Source organism: Lepidochelys kempii, chromosome 7 (assembly GCF_965140285.1).
Source record: "Lepidochelys kempii isolate rLepKem1 chromosome 7, rLepKem1.hap1, whole genome shotgun sequence".
NCBI lineage: Eukaryota > Metazoa > Chordata > Testudines > Cheloniidae > Lepidochelys > Lepidochelys kempii.
This window is the reverse complement of record NC_136386.1, coordinates 522,075-542,190: the sequence shown is the minus strand read 5'-3', so window position 1 is coordinate 542,190 and position 20,116 is coordinate 522,075. Positions and strand designations below refer to the sequence as shown.

The following is a 20,116-nucleotide window of genomic DNA, read 5'->3' as shown; positions in this document are numbered from 1 at the left end:
TCACCCCCTGTTTGAAAGTAACTGTTGCCATTCCTGAGCACTGATAACACTGATTCAGTCCCAGACAATGACCTGCCCCACCACCATGAGACATTTGGCAATGGGAATTCAGATCCAGCATGGACTTGTTAACTGAAACGGTGCAAATACCTTTCTCCATGGCTCCAGTGTAAGCAGCCAGCTGGAGAGCATATCAGTGCACAAAAAGATCCAGACCCTTGGCCATTAGATATTAACCCTTGCAAGGCACCACAGGGGCTGTGTTGAACTTGCCTTGGTGTAAGCTATGCAACAGCCCTACCTCCAACTTACTGCTGTCTGTGTGGACCTCCGTGTGTTCACCCCAACATTGCTGATGCTGTTAGGAGTGCTTGGAGCAGCCCCACTTAAAGCTGAACTGCTGTCTTCAGTTTCAGGAGTCTCCATTTTCACCTCCTCCAACTCAGAAGCCTCAGGGTTAATGATGAATTCAGCATCTGTGCTGCTCCGATCTGATGGCTGCTCTCGTCTTCTCTTTCTCTTTTCCAAGTTTTCAAACATGTGCATGATGGCTTCTACCTTCCTCTCCTCTCGGGACTAGCATAGACAAGAATATGTCCAGGTCAGCAATACCAGGCAAGCAAGAGGACAGTAAGGGGTAGGAAAAAGATCAGAAGTACAGTGGGCGGGGGGGGGGGGGGGGCGGACAGCATATGGTCCACAAAGGTGATGGTGTAGAAGAGGGCTGGGAGGGGATTAATGATTCACAGAGAACTGGAATGCCTCATAATGAAAGGAGACTGTCTCAACTTAAACAAGTAAGGGACCAGCCTCCTGGCATTAGAACTGGCAGACTTGTTTGGAGAGGAGGAGATCTTTTATGTAACCCAAACAACCTAGCATGTATCTCCAACATGAACAGAAGTCAGATGTTTTACTATTGCCTCAGTTGGTATCAGTGGGGCATTCGAGTGCAGCAACCTTAGCATATGAGAGTTGCTGATGGGGCATCCTTCATGAAGGGCCTTCAACTTTTGAATTCGCTGCTTCCCACCCTGCTTGGTTCGACATACCCTGAATCTTTTCATTTTCTGGGCATGCTGTAATGCCCATCTGTTCACTGATGCATAGACCAAGGCCAGAAGGACCGTGATCATCTAGTCCAGTGGTGGTCAACCTGCGGCCCATCAGGGTAATTTGATTGTGGGCCGCAAGACATTTTGCTGACATTGACTGTCTGCAGCTCCCAGTGGCCGTGGTTTGCCATTCTTGGCCAATGGGAGCTGCAGGAAGCGGCGGCCAGCATGTCCCTGCGGCCTGCCGCTTTCCGCAACTCCCATTGGCTAGGAATGGCGAACCGCCACTACTGGAAGCTACGGGGGACTGTGCCTGTGGAAGGGCAATGTCAGCAAAATGTCTTGTGGCGAGCAATCAGATTACCCTGATGGGCCACATGCGGCCCACAGGTTGCCCACCACTGATCTAGTCTGACCTCATGCATAACACAGGGCAGAGAACTTCCCCAAAATAATTCCTACAGCAGATCTTTTAGAAAAACATCCAATTTTGATTTTAAAAAATCAGTGATGGAGAATCCATCAGAACCCTTGGTAAAATTATTTCAATGGTTAAGTACTCGCACAATTAAAAATTTACACCTTTTTGGAAATTTGACTTTGTCTAACTTCAATGTCCAGCCATTGGATTGTGTTACGCCAGTCTCTGCTAGAGTGAAAAAACCACCAACATATATTTGTTCCCCATGTGGATCCTTACAGACAATAAGTCACTCTTTAACCTTCTCTTTGTTTAGCTAAATAGATTAAGTTCCCTTAGTCTATCTCTATAAAGAATGTTTTCTAATCCTTCACAGAGACAAGCTGGGTGAGGTAATACCTTTTATTGGACCAACTTCTGTAGGTGACAGAGACAAGCTTTCGAGCTTATCCATCATTCTCATGGCTCTCCTCTGAACTCTCTCCAATTTATCAACATCCAGGATTCCAGCAGCAGTCGCACCAGTGCCTAATACAGAGGTAAAATAACCTCTCGACTCCTACTTGAGATTCCCCTGGTTATGGATCCCAGGATCACATTAGCTCTTTCGGCCACAGCTTCTCACTGGGAGCTCATGTTCAGCTGACTATCCACCATCACATCCAAATCTTTTTCAGAATCACTGCTTCTCAGGAGAGAATCCCAAATCGTAGACTCATAGACTTTAAGGTCAGAGGGGACCATCATGATCATCTAGTTTGATCTCCTGCACATTACAGGCCACGTAAACTCACCCACCCACTCCTGTGACAGACCCCTAACCTCTGGCTGAGTTACTGAAGTCCTCAAATCATGATTTAAAGACTTCAAGTTACAGAGACACTAGTTTAAACCTGCAAGTTACCTGTGCTGCAGAGGAAGGGGAACCCCCCAGGGTCTCTGCCAGTCTGAACTGGGAGAAAATTCCTTCCTGACCCCAAATATAGCAATCAGTTCTACCCTGAGCATGTGGGCAAGACCCAGCAGCCAGATACCTAGGAAAGAATTATCTGTAGTAACTCAGGGCGCTCCACATCTAGTGTCCCATCACTGGCCATTGGAGATATTTGTTGCTAGCAGTCACAGATCAGCTACATGCCATTGTAGGCAGTCTCATCAAACCATCCCCTCCATAAACTTATCAAGCTCAGTCTTGAAGCCAGTTAGGTTTTTTGCCCCCACTGCTCCCCTTGGAAGGCTGTTCTAGAATGTCACTCCTCTGATGGTTAGAAACCTTTGTCTAATTTCAAGCCTAAACTTGTTGATGGCCAGTTTCTATCCATTTGTTCCGGTGTTCACATTGGTGCTTAATTTAAGTAACTCCTCTCCACACTGGCATTAGCCCTTCTCTGCACCTGTTCCTGTTTGAATTCATCTTTCTTAAACATGAGAAACCAGAACTGCACCCAGTATTCCAGGCAAGGTCTCACCAGTGCCTTTAATAATAGTTCTAACACTTTTCTTTCTCTACTGGAAATACCTCGTCTGATGCATCCTAGGACTGCAATAGTCTTTTTTGCGGCCACATCGTACTGATAGCTCATAGTCATTCGGTGATCAACCAATGTACCCGCGTCTTTCTCCTCTTCTGTTGCTCCCAACTGATAAGTCCTCAGCTTATAGCAACAAATTCTTGTTATTAGTCCCTAGACGCAGGACCTTGCACTATTAAATTTCATCCCTTTTCTATTACTCCACTTTTCAAGGTCATCCAGATCTTCTATGGTCCTCCTCTGTATTGGCAATATCTCCCAACTCTGTGTCATCCTCAAATTTTATTAGCACACTCCCACTTTTTGTGCCAAGACTATTAATAAAAACATTACGTACGATAGGTCCGAAGACGGATCTCTGAGGAACTCCACTAGTAACCTCCCTCCAGACTGACAGTTCACCTTTCAGTATGACCTGTTGTAGTCTCCCCTTTAACCAGTTCCTTATTCATCTTTCAATTCTCATATTAATCCCCATCTTCTCCGATTTAATAATTCCCCATGTGAAACTGTACCAAATGCCTTACTGAAATCGAGGTAGATGAAATCTACTGCATTTTCTTTGTCTAAAAATATCAGTTATTTTCTCACAGAAGGAGATCAGGTTGGTCTGGCATGATCTATCTTTTGTAAAACCATGTTGTATTTTATCCCAATTATCATTCACCTCTATGTCCTTAACAACTGTTTCCTTCAAAATTTATTCCCAGACCTTGAATACAATTGAGGTCAAAACAACAGGCCTGTAGTTTCCTGGATCACGTTTTTTCCTTTCTGAACAGGTACCATATTAACAATTCTCCAGTCATAGGGTATGACCCTAAGATTACAGATTCATTAAAAATCCTTGCTATTGGGCTTGCAATTTCATATGCCAGTTCCTTTAATGTTCTTCAATGGAGATTATCTGGGCCCCCTGATTTAGTCCCATTAAGCTGTTTGAGTTTGACTTCCACCTCAGATGTGGTAATTTCTACTTCCATATCCTCATTTTCATTAGCCATGCTGCCACTATTCCCAAAATCCTCATTAGCCTTATTAAAAATGGAGGCAACATATTTAAGTGTTGGGCCATGCCTAGATTATCTTTAATCTCCACCCCATCCTCAGTGCTTAGCGATTCCACTTCTTTCCTTGTTTTCTTTTTATTTATATGGCTATATAAACTTTTCACTATTGGTTTTAATCTCCTTTGCAAGGTCCAGTTCTGCCTGGCTTTTGGCAACTCTCACTTTTTGTCTACATTTTCTGACTTCCAAGAGGTAGCTTTCCTTGCTGATCCATCCTATCTTTCTTTCCTTATAGGCTTTCTGCTTTTTCTTAATTACCTGTTGAGATGCTTGTTCATCCAGATTGGTCTGCAACCCTTCCCTATGAATTTTTTCCCCTTGCTTGGGATGCAGGCTTCAGATGGTTTCTGCAACATTGACAAAGTAATCCCAAGTCTCTCCCACATTCAGATCCTGGAGTTCTTCAGTCCAGTCTATTTTCCTAACTAATTCCCTTAATTTTTTTTTTAAAAGTTTGCCCTTTTGAAATCAGGGACCCCACTTGCAGATCTATTTTTGCTTATCCTTCCATTTAGTTTAAACTGAATTAGCTCATGATCACTTGAACAAGTTTGTCCCCTACAACCTTCTATGAGGTCCTCACTACCCACCACACCAAATCTAAAATGGCATCATCTCTTTTAGGTTCAGCGACTATTTAGTGAAGAAATCTACCAGTCATCACATCCAGGAAAATCTAGGCCCTACTATTATTAGTAGCACTTATTCTTCAATCTCTATCTGGGAAGTTAAAGTCTCCCATAATCACACAATTCCCAGTAGTATTATTTCATTAAAAACATTAGAGGTCTCAGATTGGATCCTAGGGGTCTGTAGCAGACTCCAAGCACTATCCAAGGAGAACCTTTCTTCCTCGAAGTGATTTTGACCCAAACAGACTAAATGTTATCCTTTACATCACTTCTAATTTCTTTACAATCTACCTCATCATTAATATACAGAGTTACTCCATCACCTTTACCTTTATTTCTGTCTTTCCTGAACAGCACATACCCTTCAATCCCTGTACTCCAGTCATGACTCCTATTCCACCACTCTTCTTGTTATTCCTATAGTATCTGGTTTTGCTTCCTGCACCAGTGGTTCTAGTTCCTCCATTTTGTTACCCAGGCTCCTCGCATTGATATACAGACAATTTAGTAGTTTCTGCTTGGCTTTGCCCACATTCCTCATCTGATTGGGTAGTCATTCTACTGCCAGTATCGCCTACCTGACTGTTAGCTTCATTGGCACTATCTTTCCTCTTAATGTCCATTCTCTTACTCACCATTGCTTCCTTTCTCCATTGCTGTATATTCTCTCTCTCTCTTCCTCCTGGTCAATATTAGAATCAGGCGCGGAGATTACTTGAGCATCTCCCAATTGTCTCCCTGGAGCTCCTTGTTTAAAACTCTTTTAATTAGTTGGGCCAACCGCCACCTCAAAAGTCCATTTCCCTCCCTACTCAGGGAGAGTCCATCCACTGAAGTCTTCTGTCCATGAATGCCTCCCACTGGACGAACATCCCAAAGCCCTTACTATAGTACCACTGCCTGAGCCATCTGTTGATCATCATAATCTTGTCTTGCCTTGGTTCTCCCTCCTCTAGAGAGAGGCAGAATCCCACTGAAGGTCACCTGAGCCTCCATTTCTTTAAGTAAGTGTCTTCCCCAGCCTGGCAAAATCTCCTTTGATATGTTCTAGCAGTATTGTTTGTTCCCATGTGAAGGACAATCAGTGGATTCTTTCTTGATCCCATTAGGATCCTCTTCAGCCTCAGTTCCATATCCTGTATCTGAGCTCCCGGCAGACCGCACACCCCTCTGCTTTCCGGATCAGCTCTGATGACAGGCCTGTCTGTTTTTCTTAGTCGGGAGTCACCAATCACATAGACCTGCCTCTTCCTGGTGGTGGTGTGATTCTCCAGCCTTCTTCCTGTTTTTTCTGACTGCAAGTTCTCTTGCCTATTGTTCTCTTTTGTAATCTTCCGTGAGTCATCCTGTATCCTCCTGGGGCTCCAAACTCTGGCTATCTCCATTGACTCTTTCCCTCTTCTTACAGGAATAGCCGCTCTTCTCTTTTTCCTTGCCCTCCCACCTTCTGTTACGCCTGATGCATCTCTTTTTCATTTTCCAACTCAGCAAACATATTCCTGAGCTCTATTTCTCCCTCACTAGCTGGTCTTTTCCTCTGCCGGTTCTTGTAGTCACGTTTCTGCTGGCCATTTTCCTCACCCAGCAGTCTACCCTAACAGTTCTTGCACCTGCGAGTCTCGACATTTCCCTTCAGCCTCGTCTTGCCTTTTCTCCCTCATCTGCTTGAATCCCCTAGGAAACTCAACCTTAGTTTTGATCCTGTGAATATGACCTATATTCTTTATTTCTAGAGGTATGCTTTTACATTTAGCTGAATTACAACACACAGTGTTTGCGTGCACTCCATTTACAAAGTGACCCAGATCACCCTGAGTCAGTGATCTATCCTCTTCATTATTTACCACTATCCCAACTCCTGTGTCATTTGAAAACTTGACCAATGATGATTTTATGTTTTCTTCCAAGTCACTGATAAAAATGTTACTAAGAGTAGGGATCAGAACTGATCCATGCAGGATACCACTGGAAACAAACCCAATCTGTGGAAGCAGGCATTTCAGAGAGGGCTAAAGCATTTCGGGGGAACACGAAAAGTGGGTGATTTTGAACTGTGATATATGTGCTGGTTGGTGGATGGAGTATGCACTGCTGTTATTTTCATTGCACTTTCAATTAATGTCAAGGACACATCTCAGGATAAACATCCTCTTGAAGTACATACATTAAAAAAACCTAGTTCTTAGTTATACAGAAAACTACCACCCAGAAAACCAACCCAGATGCTATAAAGAAGGCACAATAGACTATAAATCCTTGGGAAAAAATCAAGGATTGTAGTGTTAGTTTAAGGGTCTCCTCAAAGATCTGAGGATAAACAGCAAGTAACCACACCAGAAAACCATAGTAGCTAGGGTTGCAAGGAAAAGGGAAGAAAAAGAGCAAAAGGACTGTGTGTTGCCAAAAATCTAAGTGGACTAAGGAGGACTTTTACAACCGTGTGTGTGCAAAACAAGGATCACTAATAAAAGATACAGGGAAGACATGCCTCCTAGGGCATTAGCTAGCAACCTTGCAAAAAAGTTGGAGGGAATTCAGAAAAAAGCAAAATGATCAGGGACCTGGAGGGATTGATATATAGGTGTGATGAAAGATTAAAACAGCTAAGTATATATAAGCTTGGCTAGGCTACAAAGGAGGGAGGGAAGGAGGAGGCATAGGGACATGATAGTAACCTAACAATATTTACTTTGAAGTGTTTGGACACCAGGGAGTAAGGAGAAATTATTTAGTGACCAAGAAAGGAGCTAGGACTAACTGAATGAAACCAAGAAAGAAAAAACATTCTTACCAATTGGATGTTGTAGGCTGTGAGACAGTCCCACAAAGCAAATGGTAGTTACTAGATTTTCTCCATCTCTAACTTATTGGAGCCTAACCAGCAGTGTACAGACATCGTGGGATGTGAAATCTGCCTGGTTCACCCTTCCTGACAAGTCAGTGGTTTCTGAACATTTGGAATCATGTCACTAAACAAGAGAAACAACCAATTGGCCCTGCGTGACCTGCTCCATCCTATACACCTGCCACGAAAAACAAAACTACAGATCAGAGTAGAAGAGGTACTCACCCGTCTGCTGTGAGCCAGGGCTCCCTGCTCATCCACAGCCTCCTCTCTTTCCCCCTCCTCTTGCTTCTCTTCTTTATCTGCAGCCTGAAGAGCAGAGAGAAGCCAGGACTCAGAGGAGTCACCATTGCAAAATGAAAATATGGAGCAACTGAAAAATTACTAGGATTAGTTTTGCTATCTCACTAGGGTGAGGCTTAAGAAAGAGCTGTGGCAGTTCTGGAGATACCAGTACCCTGTAGGACCAAAGTCCTCCACAGTGAATGATCAGACACCTGACATTATAAAGTGTCAAATTTTACCTCATTGTCACTGGCTGCAGCAGGTCCCTCTGGAACCTCCTCTGCCTGCTGGTTGCTGTTCTCATCTGATGCAATGCCCTGCTGTTCCAATTCTAGTTCCTTCCTACGGGCTTTCCGACGCCTAGTTTCTGCCCCAATCATCAGTGTGCCTAGAACAGGTGGAGGTAGGTGTTCTGCAGCATTTGGGTTCCGTTTCTGTACAGGGCAATTCCTGTTCCCCTTGTGACATGCACAATCCACTTTATAGTTGCTGGTCCAAAACACAAACATATCTGTGTCACTCCTCATTTCTCAGCCCTCCTACAGAGACATTAAATGCATCTGCTACTATAGATCTCACCAGGTGCCAAAGCAAGGAGAGCCTGCTACCTTCCAGCCTCTATCAGAGAAGAGGCCAGTAGAACTGGGCAGAATAGAATACATGAAAATACAATTCAGCAGATGATGGAGCAAAATGTAAGAAAAGAGGAAGGGGCTGGAGGAGGAGGAGGAGGAGGATGTCTGTGCCAGGAGACCAGCGCAGGCTGGTGAGATGACGGACTCACCAGATGCTGTACTCATAGTCAAAGGCAATGGTGACCTCTGTGTCCTTGGCAATGGTGGTGAGTGCATAGATACACAGGTGGATCATCCCATCAGCAATCACATGACGGACCTTCACAAACAAAACAGACAGAAACTGACACCCCAAGAGAGATGGGAGTTTCTGCATGGCACGCTAAAATTACCCTCTCAACTATCCTTAGAAAAAAGCCTGCTTTGCTGCCCTTCCCCATCCATTACTTTGTCCTATCCTGGACCACTCCTGTGCCCTGACCAGAGGAAACCTACGAGTCTTCCCTTCTCTAGCTCTCTTAGGCCTTCGGGAGAAAGGCTTGTGCTCCCCAACCTCTTCCCTCCCTGTTCCTCCATCTTCAGCCTACAGGCAGCCAAATGGGAAAAATCTGTACAGCCCTCTGATGGATTATCAAACTCTCTCTCTTCCCTTCACTGACATTACTTGTGGCCACTTCATTTTATTCAGGGCTTGAATGCTCATGAAAGGGGCTACACTAACACCTGTGCACTGCTGGCCTGTGTTTTCACTGACGGAGGAGCAGGAAGTTTACCTCTGCATTCGGTGTACAGGAACGCCTGATGAACCTGGCGTCGTTGCCAAAGGTGCGGGCATCCACACACATCTCAACACCGTTGAAGTTAGAGTAGAACAGCACAAAGGGGTATGGCCTAGGGAAGTAACAAACTCTTGTAATCCCCCCAGACTCAATTCCCACCACCAGTATAACAGCCACTCCTTACTGAACAGGAAGATGGGAAGCAGCTCTTCCTTTGCTTCTTTCACTCAGGGAGTTCATGCAGCTCCTAACTCATAATACAACAGATCTACCCAAAAAAGAGATTTTTATTCCATAAATGGAAAAACACATAAGAATATAAGAATGGCCATATTGAGTAAGACCAATGGTTCATCTAGCCCAGTATCCTGTCTTCTGGCAGAGGCCAGTGCCAGATGCTTCAGAGGGAGTGAGCAGAACAGGGCAATTTATCGAGTGATCTATCCACTGTTGTCCATTTCCAACTTCTGGCACTCAGTAGTTATGGGACACCCAGACCATGGGCTTTGGTTCCTGATCATCTTGGCTAATTGGCATTGATGAATCTATCCTCCATGAACTTATCAAAGTTTTTTTTTATACTTTTGGCATTCACAACATCCCCTGGCAACGAGTGCCACAAGATGACTGTGCACTGTGTGCAGAAGTACTTCCTTATATTGGTTTTAAACTTGCTGCATATTAATGGACTCGGGTGATCACTGGCTTGTGCACTATGTGAGGGGGTCAATGACATTTCCTTATTCACGTTCTCCACACCACTCATGATTTTATAGACCTCTGTCGTATCCCCCCTTAGTCTCCTCTTTCCCAAGCTGAACAGTCCAAGCCTCTTTAATCTCCTCATATGGAAGCTGCTCCATCCCCCACTCATTTCTTGCCTCCCCATCTGTACTTTCCTAATTCGAATATATTTTTTTTTATATGGGGCAACCATAACTGCACAAGTATTCAAGGTGTGGGCGTACCATGAATTTATATAGTGGAATTATATTTTCTGTGCTATTACCTATTCCTTTCCTAAAGGTTTCTAATGTTGTTAGCTTTTTTGACTGCTGCTGCACATTGACTGGATGTTTTCAGAGAACTATCCATCATGATGCCAAGGTCTCTCTCGAGTGGTAACAGCTAATTCAGACCCCATCATTTTGTATGTATAGTTGGGATTATGTTCCCAATGTGCACTACTTTGAATTTATCAACATTGAATTTCATCTGCCATTTTGTTACCCAGTCATCCAGTTTTGAGATCACTTTGTAACACTTCACAGTCTGCCTTAGACCTAACTATCTTGAGTAATTTTGTATCATCTGCAAACTTTGCCACCTCACTGCTTACCCCTTTTTCCAGATCATTTATGAATTGGTTGAACAACACTGGTACCAGTACAGATCACTGGGGGACCCCGCTACTTACCTCTCTCCACTGTGAAAACTGATCATTAATTCCTACCCTTTGTTTCCTATCTCGTAACTAGTTACTGATTTATGAGAGGACCCTCATCCCATGACTCCTTACTTTGCTTAAGAGCTTTTGGTGAGGGACTTTGTCAAAGGCTTTCTGAAAATTCAAGTGCACTATATCCACTGGATCACTCATGTCCACATTTGTTCACACCTCAAATAATTCTAATAAGATTGGTGAGGCACGATTTCCCTTTACAAAATCTGGGTTGACTCTTCTCCAACATATCGTGTTCACCTGTGTCTCTGATAATTCTGTTCTTTACTATATTTGCAACCAGTCTGTCCGGTACTGAAGTTAGGCTGACTGGCCTGTAACTGCCAGGATGGCATCTGGAGCCTTTATTAAAAATCGGTGTCACATTAGCTATTCACCAGTTATCTGGTACAGAGGCTGATTTAAGCAATAAGTTACATACCATAGTTAGCAGTTCTGTAATTTCACATTTGAGTTCCATCAGAACTCTTGGGTGAATACAATCTGGTCCCGACTTATTACTGTTTAAATGTATCAGTTTGTTCCAAAACCACCTCTACTGACACCTCAATCTGGGACAGCTCCTCAGATGTGTCACCTAAATAGAATGGCTCAGTTGGGGGAATCTCCTTCAACTTAATCTGGGCTGTTTTATATCTTTTTTACTTTTCTGTGCCTGGCACAATTGCATGACCCCTTGTGGCAGGGTCTCTGGCAGCGTGGGGTTCCCCCACAGCGGTCCTCAATCACTCCATGCCCCTGTGCTCTCACACTGGTCATTGAATAGCACTCTTACTTTTTGAAGAAATGCCCATTGACCTCAAATTGCTGCCGTAACATAACTTTTCCTCGATATTCAATTATAAGGGTATCTAATGCCAAGTCTCTTGCTGCCCTCAAGATCTTCCGGTGCTTCTGAACCCGAGTCACTCTTCCCAGTTGCAACTGCAATGGAAACCAGAACAAAATTTGAGAACTCAAAACAGAACCTCAGGCAACAACCCTGTAGATTTTATCCTATGATTTACATATGAACAAACTGGCTTCTAGTAACAGGACCTGGGAATTCTGACCAGCTCATGACACCACTCACTCCAAGACAGACATTTGGGCAACAGGCAATAACTTGGAAATAATGTTTATTCATAGGAATAGGAAAATTCATCTGTGCTTAACCAAAAATGTCCTTTCTTTGAGTAGTAAGATCAACAGATCCATTAGAATTGGTACTTCAGCTTGATTGCAGCTTGGGGGCAGAACCAGACCTGTCAATCACTGGCAGTAGGAGAATGCCCCACCTCCTTAAATTCCTTCCCTCTAGTTAAGATAATTTCCACAGCCAGGATAATTCAAAACTACTTTCCTAAATTACAAATTGAGGAAAAAGCACAATTTCTCTCACTGCTGAGCATGGTAAATTCTTCCTAATGACAACAACCCCAAATCCTTGGATGTCAATTTCCTTCTCTATTCTGGATGACCCATTTGTCTCCAGGATCTGAGGACCTTAATATTTGAAGAAAGCAAATTTTCAGGTAAGCATGGATAAACTTTCCTATTCTTCATGCTAAGGTCCACAGAGCTGTTACAGTGGGATTGTCAAAACAGTGTGTCTCCAGGGTGGGAAGCAGGATCATCCTTTAAATGTGGACACGCAAAATGTGGTAGATTATACATAACTCCTCCATCTCCCCCTGGACACCAATTCATGGAGAAGACTTCTGGCCCCGCCCCCCCAAAACTGCATCGGCTAAGACTGGATGACCAATATACAAACTTGGTGAACTTACCCGATATCTGTGTAGCAAATCTCAATACGTGACTACTCTGCCCTGAGACTGTCAGTGCTCCTAAGGGCTGAAATGCTTAACTGAAGGAAGAACATTTCTTGACTTCACGTAGGAAACGAATGCTATGACAATTGTGAGAACTGCCTATTTGAATTCAAAGTACGACACTGGGTCCCAATGGAGAAAGCTCCAAACTTAAAAAACAAAAGAAAAACCTCACACTTCTGATTGGAGACAGCAACTATCAGAAGGCCTATTCTGATAGATATGAAGTGTAACAACATTTCCTGCAGTGGTTCAATCTGGACTGTAAGGAGCAAAATGAGATTTCAAGGTTGTGGCTCTAGGACTTTGCAGGGTTGGAATAAGATTGATGCCCAAAGGTTTAATGTTGAAATTTGTACAAAACTTTCTTCCTTTCTTTTTTTTAAACACGTTGAGAACACTACACTACAGAGATTTGTACTTTTTGTTTGGACACTCTTATACACCCATAATAAAACCCTCTGGAGGATTTCAAGTCTATGCTTCATTAGTTTAACATGGAGTTAAAACTATGGACTTTGCACCAGCCAGTAGAACAAGTTCTCTCTTGTGGTCCATGAAAGCAATAATCACTTCATCCAAGTATTTATTTTAAACCAGTCTGGTTCCGGGTAGAAAACTGCTTTCAATATCTAATCGCCTTCTATGATGAGATTACTGGTTCTGTGGATGAAGGGAAAGCAGTGGATGTATTGTTTCTTGACTTTAGCAAAGCTTTGGACACGGTCTCCCACAGTATTCTTGTCAGCAAGTTAAAGTAGTACGGGCTGGATGAATGCACTATAAGGTGGGTAGAAAGTTGGCTAGATTGTCGGGCTCAACGGGTAGTGACCAATGGCTCCATGTCTAGTTGGCAGCCGGTGTCAAGTGGAGTGCCCCAGGGGTCGGTCCTGGGGCCGGTTTTGTTCAATATCTTCATAAATGATCTGGAGGATGGTGTGGCTTGCACTCTCAGCAAATTTGCGGATGATACTAAACTGGGAGGAGTGGTAGATACGCTGGAGGGCAGGGATAGGATACAGAGGGACCTAGACAAAATTGGAGGATTGGGCCAAAAGAAATCTGATGAGGTTCAATAAGGATAAGTGCAGGGTCCTGCACTTAGGATGGAAGAACCCAATGCACAGCTATAGACTAGGGACCGAATGGCTAGGCAGCAGTTCTGCGGAAAAGGACCTAGGGGTGACAGTGGACGAGAAGCTGGATATGAGTCAGCAGTGTGCCCTTGTTGCCAAGAAGGCCAATGGCATTTTGGGATGTATAAGTAGGGGTATAGCGAGCAGATCGAGGGACGTGATCGTCCCCGTCTATTCGACATTGGTGAGGCCTCATCTGGAGTACTGTGTCCAGTTTTGGGCCCCACACTACAAGAAGGATGTGGATAAATTGGAAAGAGTCCAGCGAAGGGCAACAAAAATGATTAGGGGCCTGGAACACATGACTTATGAGGAGAGGCTGAGGGAACTGGGATTGTTTAGTCTGCAGAAGAGAAGAATGAGGGGGGATTTGATAGCTGCTTTCAACTACCTGAGAGGTGGTTCCAGAGAGGATGGTTCTAGACTATTCTCAGTGGTAGAAGAGGACAGGACAAGGAGTCATGGTCTCAAGTTGCAGAGGGGGAGGTTTAGGTTGGATATTAGGAAAAACTTTTTCACTAGGAGGGTGGTGAAACACTGGAATGCGTTGCCTAGGGAGGTGGTGGAATCTCCTTCCTTAGAAGTTTTTAAGGTCAGGCTTGACAAAGCCCTGGCTGGGATGATTTAATTGGGGATTGGTCCTGCTTTTGAGCAGGGGGTTGGACTAGATGACCTCCTGAGGTCCCTTCCAACCCTGATATTCTATGATTCTATGATTCAATAGCAGACCTCCTCTATGAGAGAGGCATCCCAAGTGCCAATACTAGGTTAATGAGGCCTGAGAGCCATAGCTTCTACAGCCGGAAAGATAAACAGCATTACTGCTGCTCTCTCCTTCCTATCCCGGGAGCAATGGAAAAGGTGGGAAGACATACTGGAGGGAACTTACCCAGCTTCTGAAGTGTCATTCACTTCCTCACATTCCAGGTCCTATTACATTGAGACCCCGCAGGGTACTTTATTGTTTCCAGATACAAAAAAAGATGAACAAGGTATTTCCAGGTGTAGGAGCCACTCTGCTAATCCTTTAATGGACAGTGCACATACAGATAGGAAACTGTGCTCTGCCAAGGACAGGAGAATTTCTCTCTGTGGTAGGGCTGATTGTGTTTTGTTATTACGAAAATCCTACCAGACACATTGATTATTGAACCAAAACAGCTCCATTTTCCACGGAAAAAACAAAAAGAAAGAATCATTGTGTTCCGGCTGGTGGATGCTGTATTCTCTTTCTGATATTTATTCCCTGAGCTGAATTTGGAAGATCACTTTAAACAAAATTGATATTCTGCACTCACCAGTTGTGGAAGTGAAAAGTGTGCAACTGGAACTAGATCTCTGCCAATGCACAGAAGAGGGTGAGAAGCAGAGGGGATACCAGGAATTAGTGGAGAGATCTCTCACAAACCCCTGATCATTGAAGCATGCCTGTGTATGAGATCAAAATTCCAAACAGTGTCTTGTAAGAACTGGATTTTTGTTTGTGATACTTTTTGTTTTCCATTACGGTCATCTTCATCTTATGTCAATGTTTTTTCTGATCTGAGACTTTGTTCCAGATAGTATTCATCCTCAGTCCAGGCCTATGATAGACTTTGCTGGCACCATGAATCTGTCCTTGATTCAAGATACTCTAGAAACCATATCTCTGTGTTTCCTCCACTTTTTCTGTACAGACTCTTATTAGAAATATTGTCTAAGAACAGATAAGTGACTCTTCTTCCGTAAAGCCAACATTATTGCTACCATGATCCTTAGAGAGACACTCTGGGAGCACATAGAAGATCAAATAGTAAAGATCAAAGTTGGGAAGGGAAAGGAAAGAGGCTGCCACTCATCTACAAAACACAGGAATGATCAGAACATGGTTAAGTGGGAGTACAATGCTTTGAAGACAAGCTTTCTTTAGGAAAAAACTGTTAATGACCTTCCATAACTGTTCTTCGAGATGTGCTGCTCATGTCCGTTCCACGATAGGTGTGCATGCGCCATGCGAATGATTGCCAGAGAATGTTCCCTTAGGGGTATTTGCTGGGCTGACTGTAGCGCCCTCTGGAGCTGCACACGTATGTGCCAGTATAAGGGTGCTGCTGGCTCCACGCCTTGTCAGTTCCTTCTTACCGGTAACTCTGACAGAGAGGCCATGGAATGGACATGAGCAACATCTCAAAGAATAACAGTTACAGAAAGTTAGTAACCATTTTTTCTTCAAGTCCATTCCATGCTAGGTGACTCACAAGCAGAACCCCAGGAGGTGGGCTCAGAGTTAATGGACATGTTGACTGCAACACTGCTTTCCAAACTGGCATTGCCTTGGGCCTGTTGGGTGATGGCACAGTGAGATGCAAAGATATGCACTGAAGACCAGGTTGCGGCTCTGTAGATGCCCTGGTTTGGGACCTGTGCAAGGAACACCGCTGACGAAGCTCAGGCTCTTGTGGAATGAGCGGTTACTATGGCTAAAAATAAAACGTTCGCCTGCTCGAAACAAGACCAAATACAGGCGGTTATCCAGGACGAGATCCTTTGGGTTGACGCGGTTAGCCCTCTCATCCTTTCTGCTATTGCCACAAAGAGTTGCATGGATTTGCAGAAGGGTTTAGTTCTCTCAATATAAAAAGTGAAGGCCTGCCTAATGTCCAATGAATGAAGCCATCATTCCTCAGAGTTCTTGAGAGGTTTTGGGAAGAAGACAGGTAGGCATATGATCTAGTTATTAATGAATTGTGACACCACCTTTGAGAGGAAGGCCAGACGGGGGGGCTCAGTTGAACCTTGTCCTTGAACACCATGTAAGGTGGTTCTGACAAAAGGGCCTTGACCTCAGAGACCCTTCTGGCTGAGATTATCACCACCAGGAAGGCGACCTTCCAAGAGCGAAGTAGCAGGGATCGCTATGCTAATGACTCAAAGAGGGGTGGGGAGAGGATGCGTTTCGACAGGAACAAGTTGAAATCCCCTGTGGGGGAGGGTCGATTTGTGAACCTGAGGATACAGTTTTTCCAAGCCCTTGAGAACTGTTATTTCATGGGAGAACACTGATCTCCCATAGGGGTGGGGAGAGGTACGTGCCGATCCTGTTCTGAGCAAACCTGCTCTTCAGGGTTCAGCCATGCAGCATCCATGCAGTTAGGTGCAAGTAGGTGAGATTCAGGTGAAGTAACCAGCTGTGGTCTTGAGAAATTGGGTGCGGTCGGACTGGGAGTGAGAGCGGAGCTGCCACTGAGAGGTCCAGGAGCATGCTGAACCAATGCTGGCATGGCCACACTGGTGCTATGAGGATAATTCATGCCTTGTCCCGCTTGATTTTTAGAAGAACTGTGTGCATTAAGGGGATTGGGGCGGGCGGGCGGGCCGGGGTGTACAGTAGGTGGTCTGCCCACAAGAGCAGAAAGGCACCAGAGAGGGAGCCTGGGCTGTGCCCTGCAGCGAACAAAAACAACAGCATTTTCTGTTCTGCCTGATGGTGAACAGATCCACCTGGGGAGGCCCCCACCTTTGGAAAATGAATTTGGTTATCTGCCAATATGTTCCAGGCTCCCAGGCGATGTGACACCTGGAGATGAATGGAGCGTCTCGCACAGAAGTCCCATAGATGGCCAGTCTTCTGATACAGGGCTGAGGATCGAGTCCATCCTTGCTTATTGACATAGAACCTGGCTGCTGTATTGTCTGTCAGGACTTGTACCACCTTGCCTGAGACCTGGGGAAGGAACATCTGGCATGCTAAGTACACCGCTCTGAACTGCTGATGTTTATGTGCAGGAGAGTTCCTTCCTGGGACCAGAGGATCCAAGATCCGAAGTTGTTAAGGTGGGCTCCCCATGCTATGTTTGACACATCCAAAATTAAGGATACTGATGGTTGTGGGTTAACAAAGGGCACCCCCATTATTACCTATCTTGGGTCTTTCCACCAGTTCAGGGTGGTGAGAACCAGGGGAGGGATCGTAAACACTGAGTCCAAGTTGTGTCTTCTCAGGGAGTAAATTGACGCTAGCCACATTTGGAGGGGCCCGAGGCGCAGCCTTGCATATTGAACCATGTAAGTACAAGCCGCCATGTGACCTAGAAGCTTGAGGCACACCCGAGCTGTTGTGATTGGGTGGGCCATGTTATTGGATATCAGGTCCATCATGGTCTGGAAAAAGGCCTCCAGCAGGAATGTCCTTGCTTGGGTCAAGTTGACCACAGCCCAAATAAATTCCATTCTCTGAACCCTGGGACAAGAGTTGACTTCTGCTCGTTTATCAGCAGGCCCAGTGCGCAGAAGGTGGCTTGGACTGTGCTGATGCTATTCTGTACTTGAGCCTGCGACTGACTTTTGATCTGCCAGTCACAGAGGTACAGGTAGACTCGTATGCCTCGCTACCTGAGGAAGGCTGCAACAACCACCGTACACGTTGTGAAAACACGCAGGGCTGCCGATAAGCAGTGGTAGCGGCGTTGACACACTGTAAACCTGAAAAATCTTCTGTGGCCACGGGAGATAGAAATGTGAAAGTACGCGTCCTTTAAGTTGAGGGCGGCGTACCAGTCCCCCGGATCCAGGGAAGGAATGATGGAGGCCAGGAAGACCATGTGGAACCTCAATTTCCGGAGATCTGCTGAGGCGACATAGGTCCATGATATGCTGGAGGCCCCCTTTGGCATTAGGAAATACCAGGAGTAGAACCTCTTCCCTCTCTAGTCTTGAGGAACTTCCTCCATGGCCCCCATAAGTAGGGGGGATTACACCTCCGAGAGGAGGAGTTGATCATGAAAAGGGTCCCTGAAGAGGTATGGGGCGAGGGGAGGCAGAAACTGCAGGGTATAACCAGCTGTCACTGTGTTCAGGACCAATGGTGTGAATGACCATGCCAGGCTGAAGAGTGACAGACAATCAAAAAATAAAAGGGGAGGCAGATCCGATACGGTGACTGGTACAGCGCCATTGGACACACCTTCAAAAGGCCTGCTTGGGCCGACCAGAGTATCTTTGAGACCCGACTGGGAGGCTGAAGTGGGCAGAAATGGTTGGCGCTGTTTATAACTCCTTCTTTTTCTTTTGTAGGGCTCCTATCTTGGAGGTGCCAAGAACCAAGGATGCTGCTGAGGCCTGAAGTGCTTTCTGGAAGCAGACGGAGCGTACAGACCTAAAGATCATAGAGTGGCCCCTGAGCCCTTCAGCCCATGAAGTCTTGTGTCCATCTGCTCTGAGAAAAGAGAGGAGCCTTCGAAGGGAAGGTCCTGGATGGACTGTTGGACCTCACTGGGAAGGCCAGAGGACTGGAGCCAGGAACAGCACCTCATGGTGACCACAGAGGCCACTATCTAGGCTGCAGAGTTGGCAGCATGCAGAGCCGCCTCGAGAAAGGTCCTGGCCATGTTCTAACCCTCTTCTAGGAGGCTGCAAACTCCTGTCTTGACTTTTGGGGCAGGGAGTCTTTGAATTTATTCAGGGAGTCCCACAGATTAATATCATATTTCCCCAGCAAAGCGAGTGCAGGTATTCAAACTTGCCTGCCGGCACAGAATTCTTTTCTGCCCTCTTTGAAGTAGGGGCCAAAGAAGAAGGAGTTTGCCCCAGGGCCTTGACTGGTCCCATCACCATCTCATTGATGGGCAGGGCCACCTTGGATGGAGCTGCTGCAGCCAGGATATCAGTAAGACTCTGTGATGTCTCTTTGAGCTCCTCGATCTCCAAGTCCAAGTTTGAAGCGACCCACTTCAGAAGGTCCTGATGGGCCCAGAAATTGTCCTATGGAAGCAGGCTACTGAGACCCGCGACAGCCTTAGCTGGGTAGGACAAGGAGAAGGCTTGCACCAGGGGAGGGGCTCCTCCTTCTTCTTCTGCCTTGACTATGTCCACTAGAGGCATCTCCTGGAAGTCAGTACTGGAGTCAGTAGCAGAGTCGGGGTCCGGTGCCAAGTGGGAAGGAGCGTTAGCCCATCTTTCAGAGACCACAGAGTAGGATTGGTGGGAGGAAGGACCCAGCATCGGGGGAAACCCCCAGAGGTTCCAATAGGGCCACTGCATAGGCCAGTGACCCGCTGGCTAGGTGCCTGCTGGAGGACTGGCGCTGAAGCTCAGTGGAGCGTAGGCTGGGTACCGATGGTGGGCTTTTGGCAGTACATAAGGTTCCCCTTCAGACTCTGAAGAGGATTCTTCTCTCAGCAGCCACAGTGAAGCAGTACCCACTTCTGCCTCCATGTGGTGCTTGGGCTCCGGGAACCAGTGGTGTGCCAGAGATCGGGATGCTGGAATCAAGTGGGGCTTGCCCCTAGGTGGTGCTGGGAAGGCGCCTGACGCACCCTGTTCCCTTCTGCTTCCGGACGCCAGAGCTGGTGGGTGCCCCACTGGAGCTGGCAGGACCGGAAAAAAGAGAAGGTCCCTGGCCACCTGAAAAGCTTCTGGGGTCAATAGCATTGTCAGTCCGCTGGCACTGCAGTGGTTTCCTTGTGTCGGCAGAGGGTCCCATACCAGGCTGAATGCGGCAGAGTCGACAGTGCCGACACAGGTCCAGGGGTA

At 45.7% G+C, this 20,116-nt stretch overlaps 1 protein-coding gene across 7 annotated transcripts in view; it reads right to left on the bottom strand.

Moving 5' to 3' along the window:
- SETD5 (SET domain containing 5) overlaps nt 1-20,116 on the bottom strand; it is a 173,443-nt gene that overhangs the window by 53,541 nt on the left and 99,786 nt on the right. For all 7 annotated transcript variants that reach the window (XM_073350785.2, XM_073350778.1, XM_073350781.1 and 4 more), the window contains 6 exons: nt 11,432-11,580; nt 9,189-9,306; nt 8,625-8,734; nt 8,080-8,329; nt 7,781-7,864; nt 313-576 (listed from right to left, as the gene is read on the bottom strand). In XM_073350785.2, the coding sequence (XP_073206886.1) occupies nt 313-576; nt 7,781-7,864; nt 8,080-8,329; nt 8,625-8,734; nt 9,189-9,306; nt 11,432-11,580 (975 nt within the window). The remainder of the gene's footprint in view (nt 1-312; nt 577-7,780; nt 7,865-8,079; nt 8,330-8,624; nt 8,735-9,188; nt 9,307-11,431; nt 11,581-20,116) is intronic.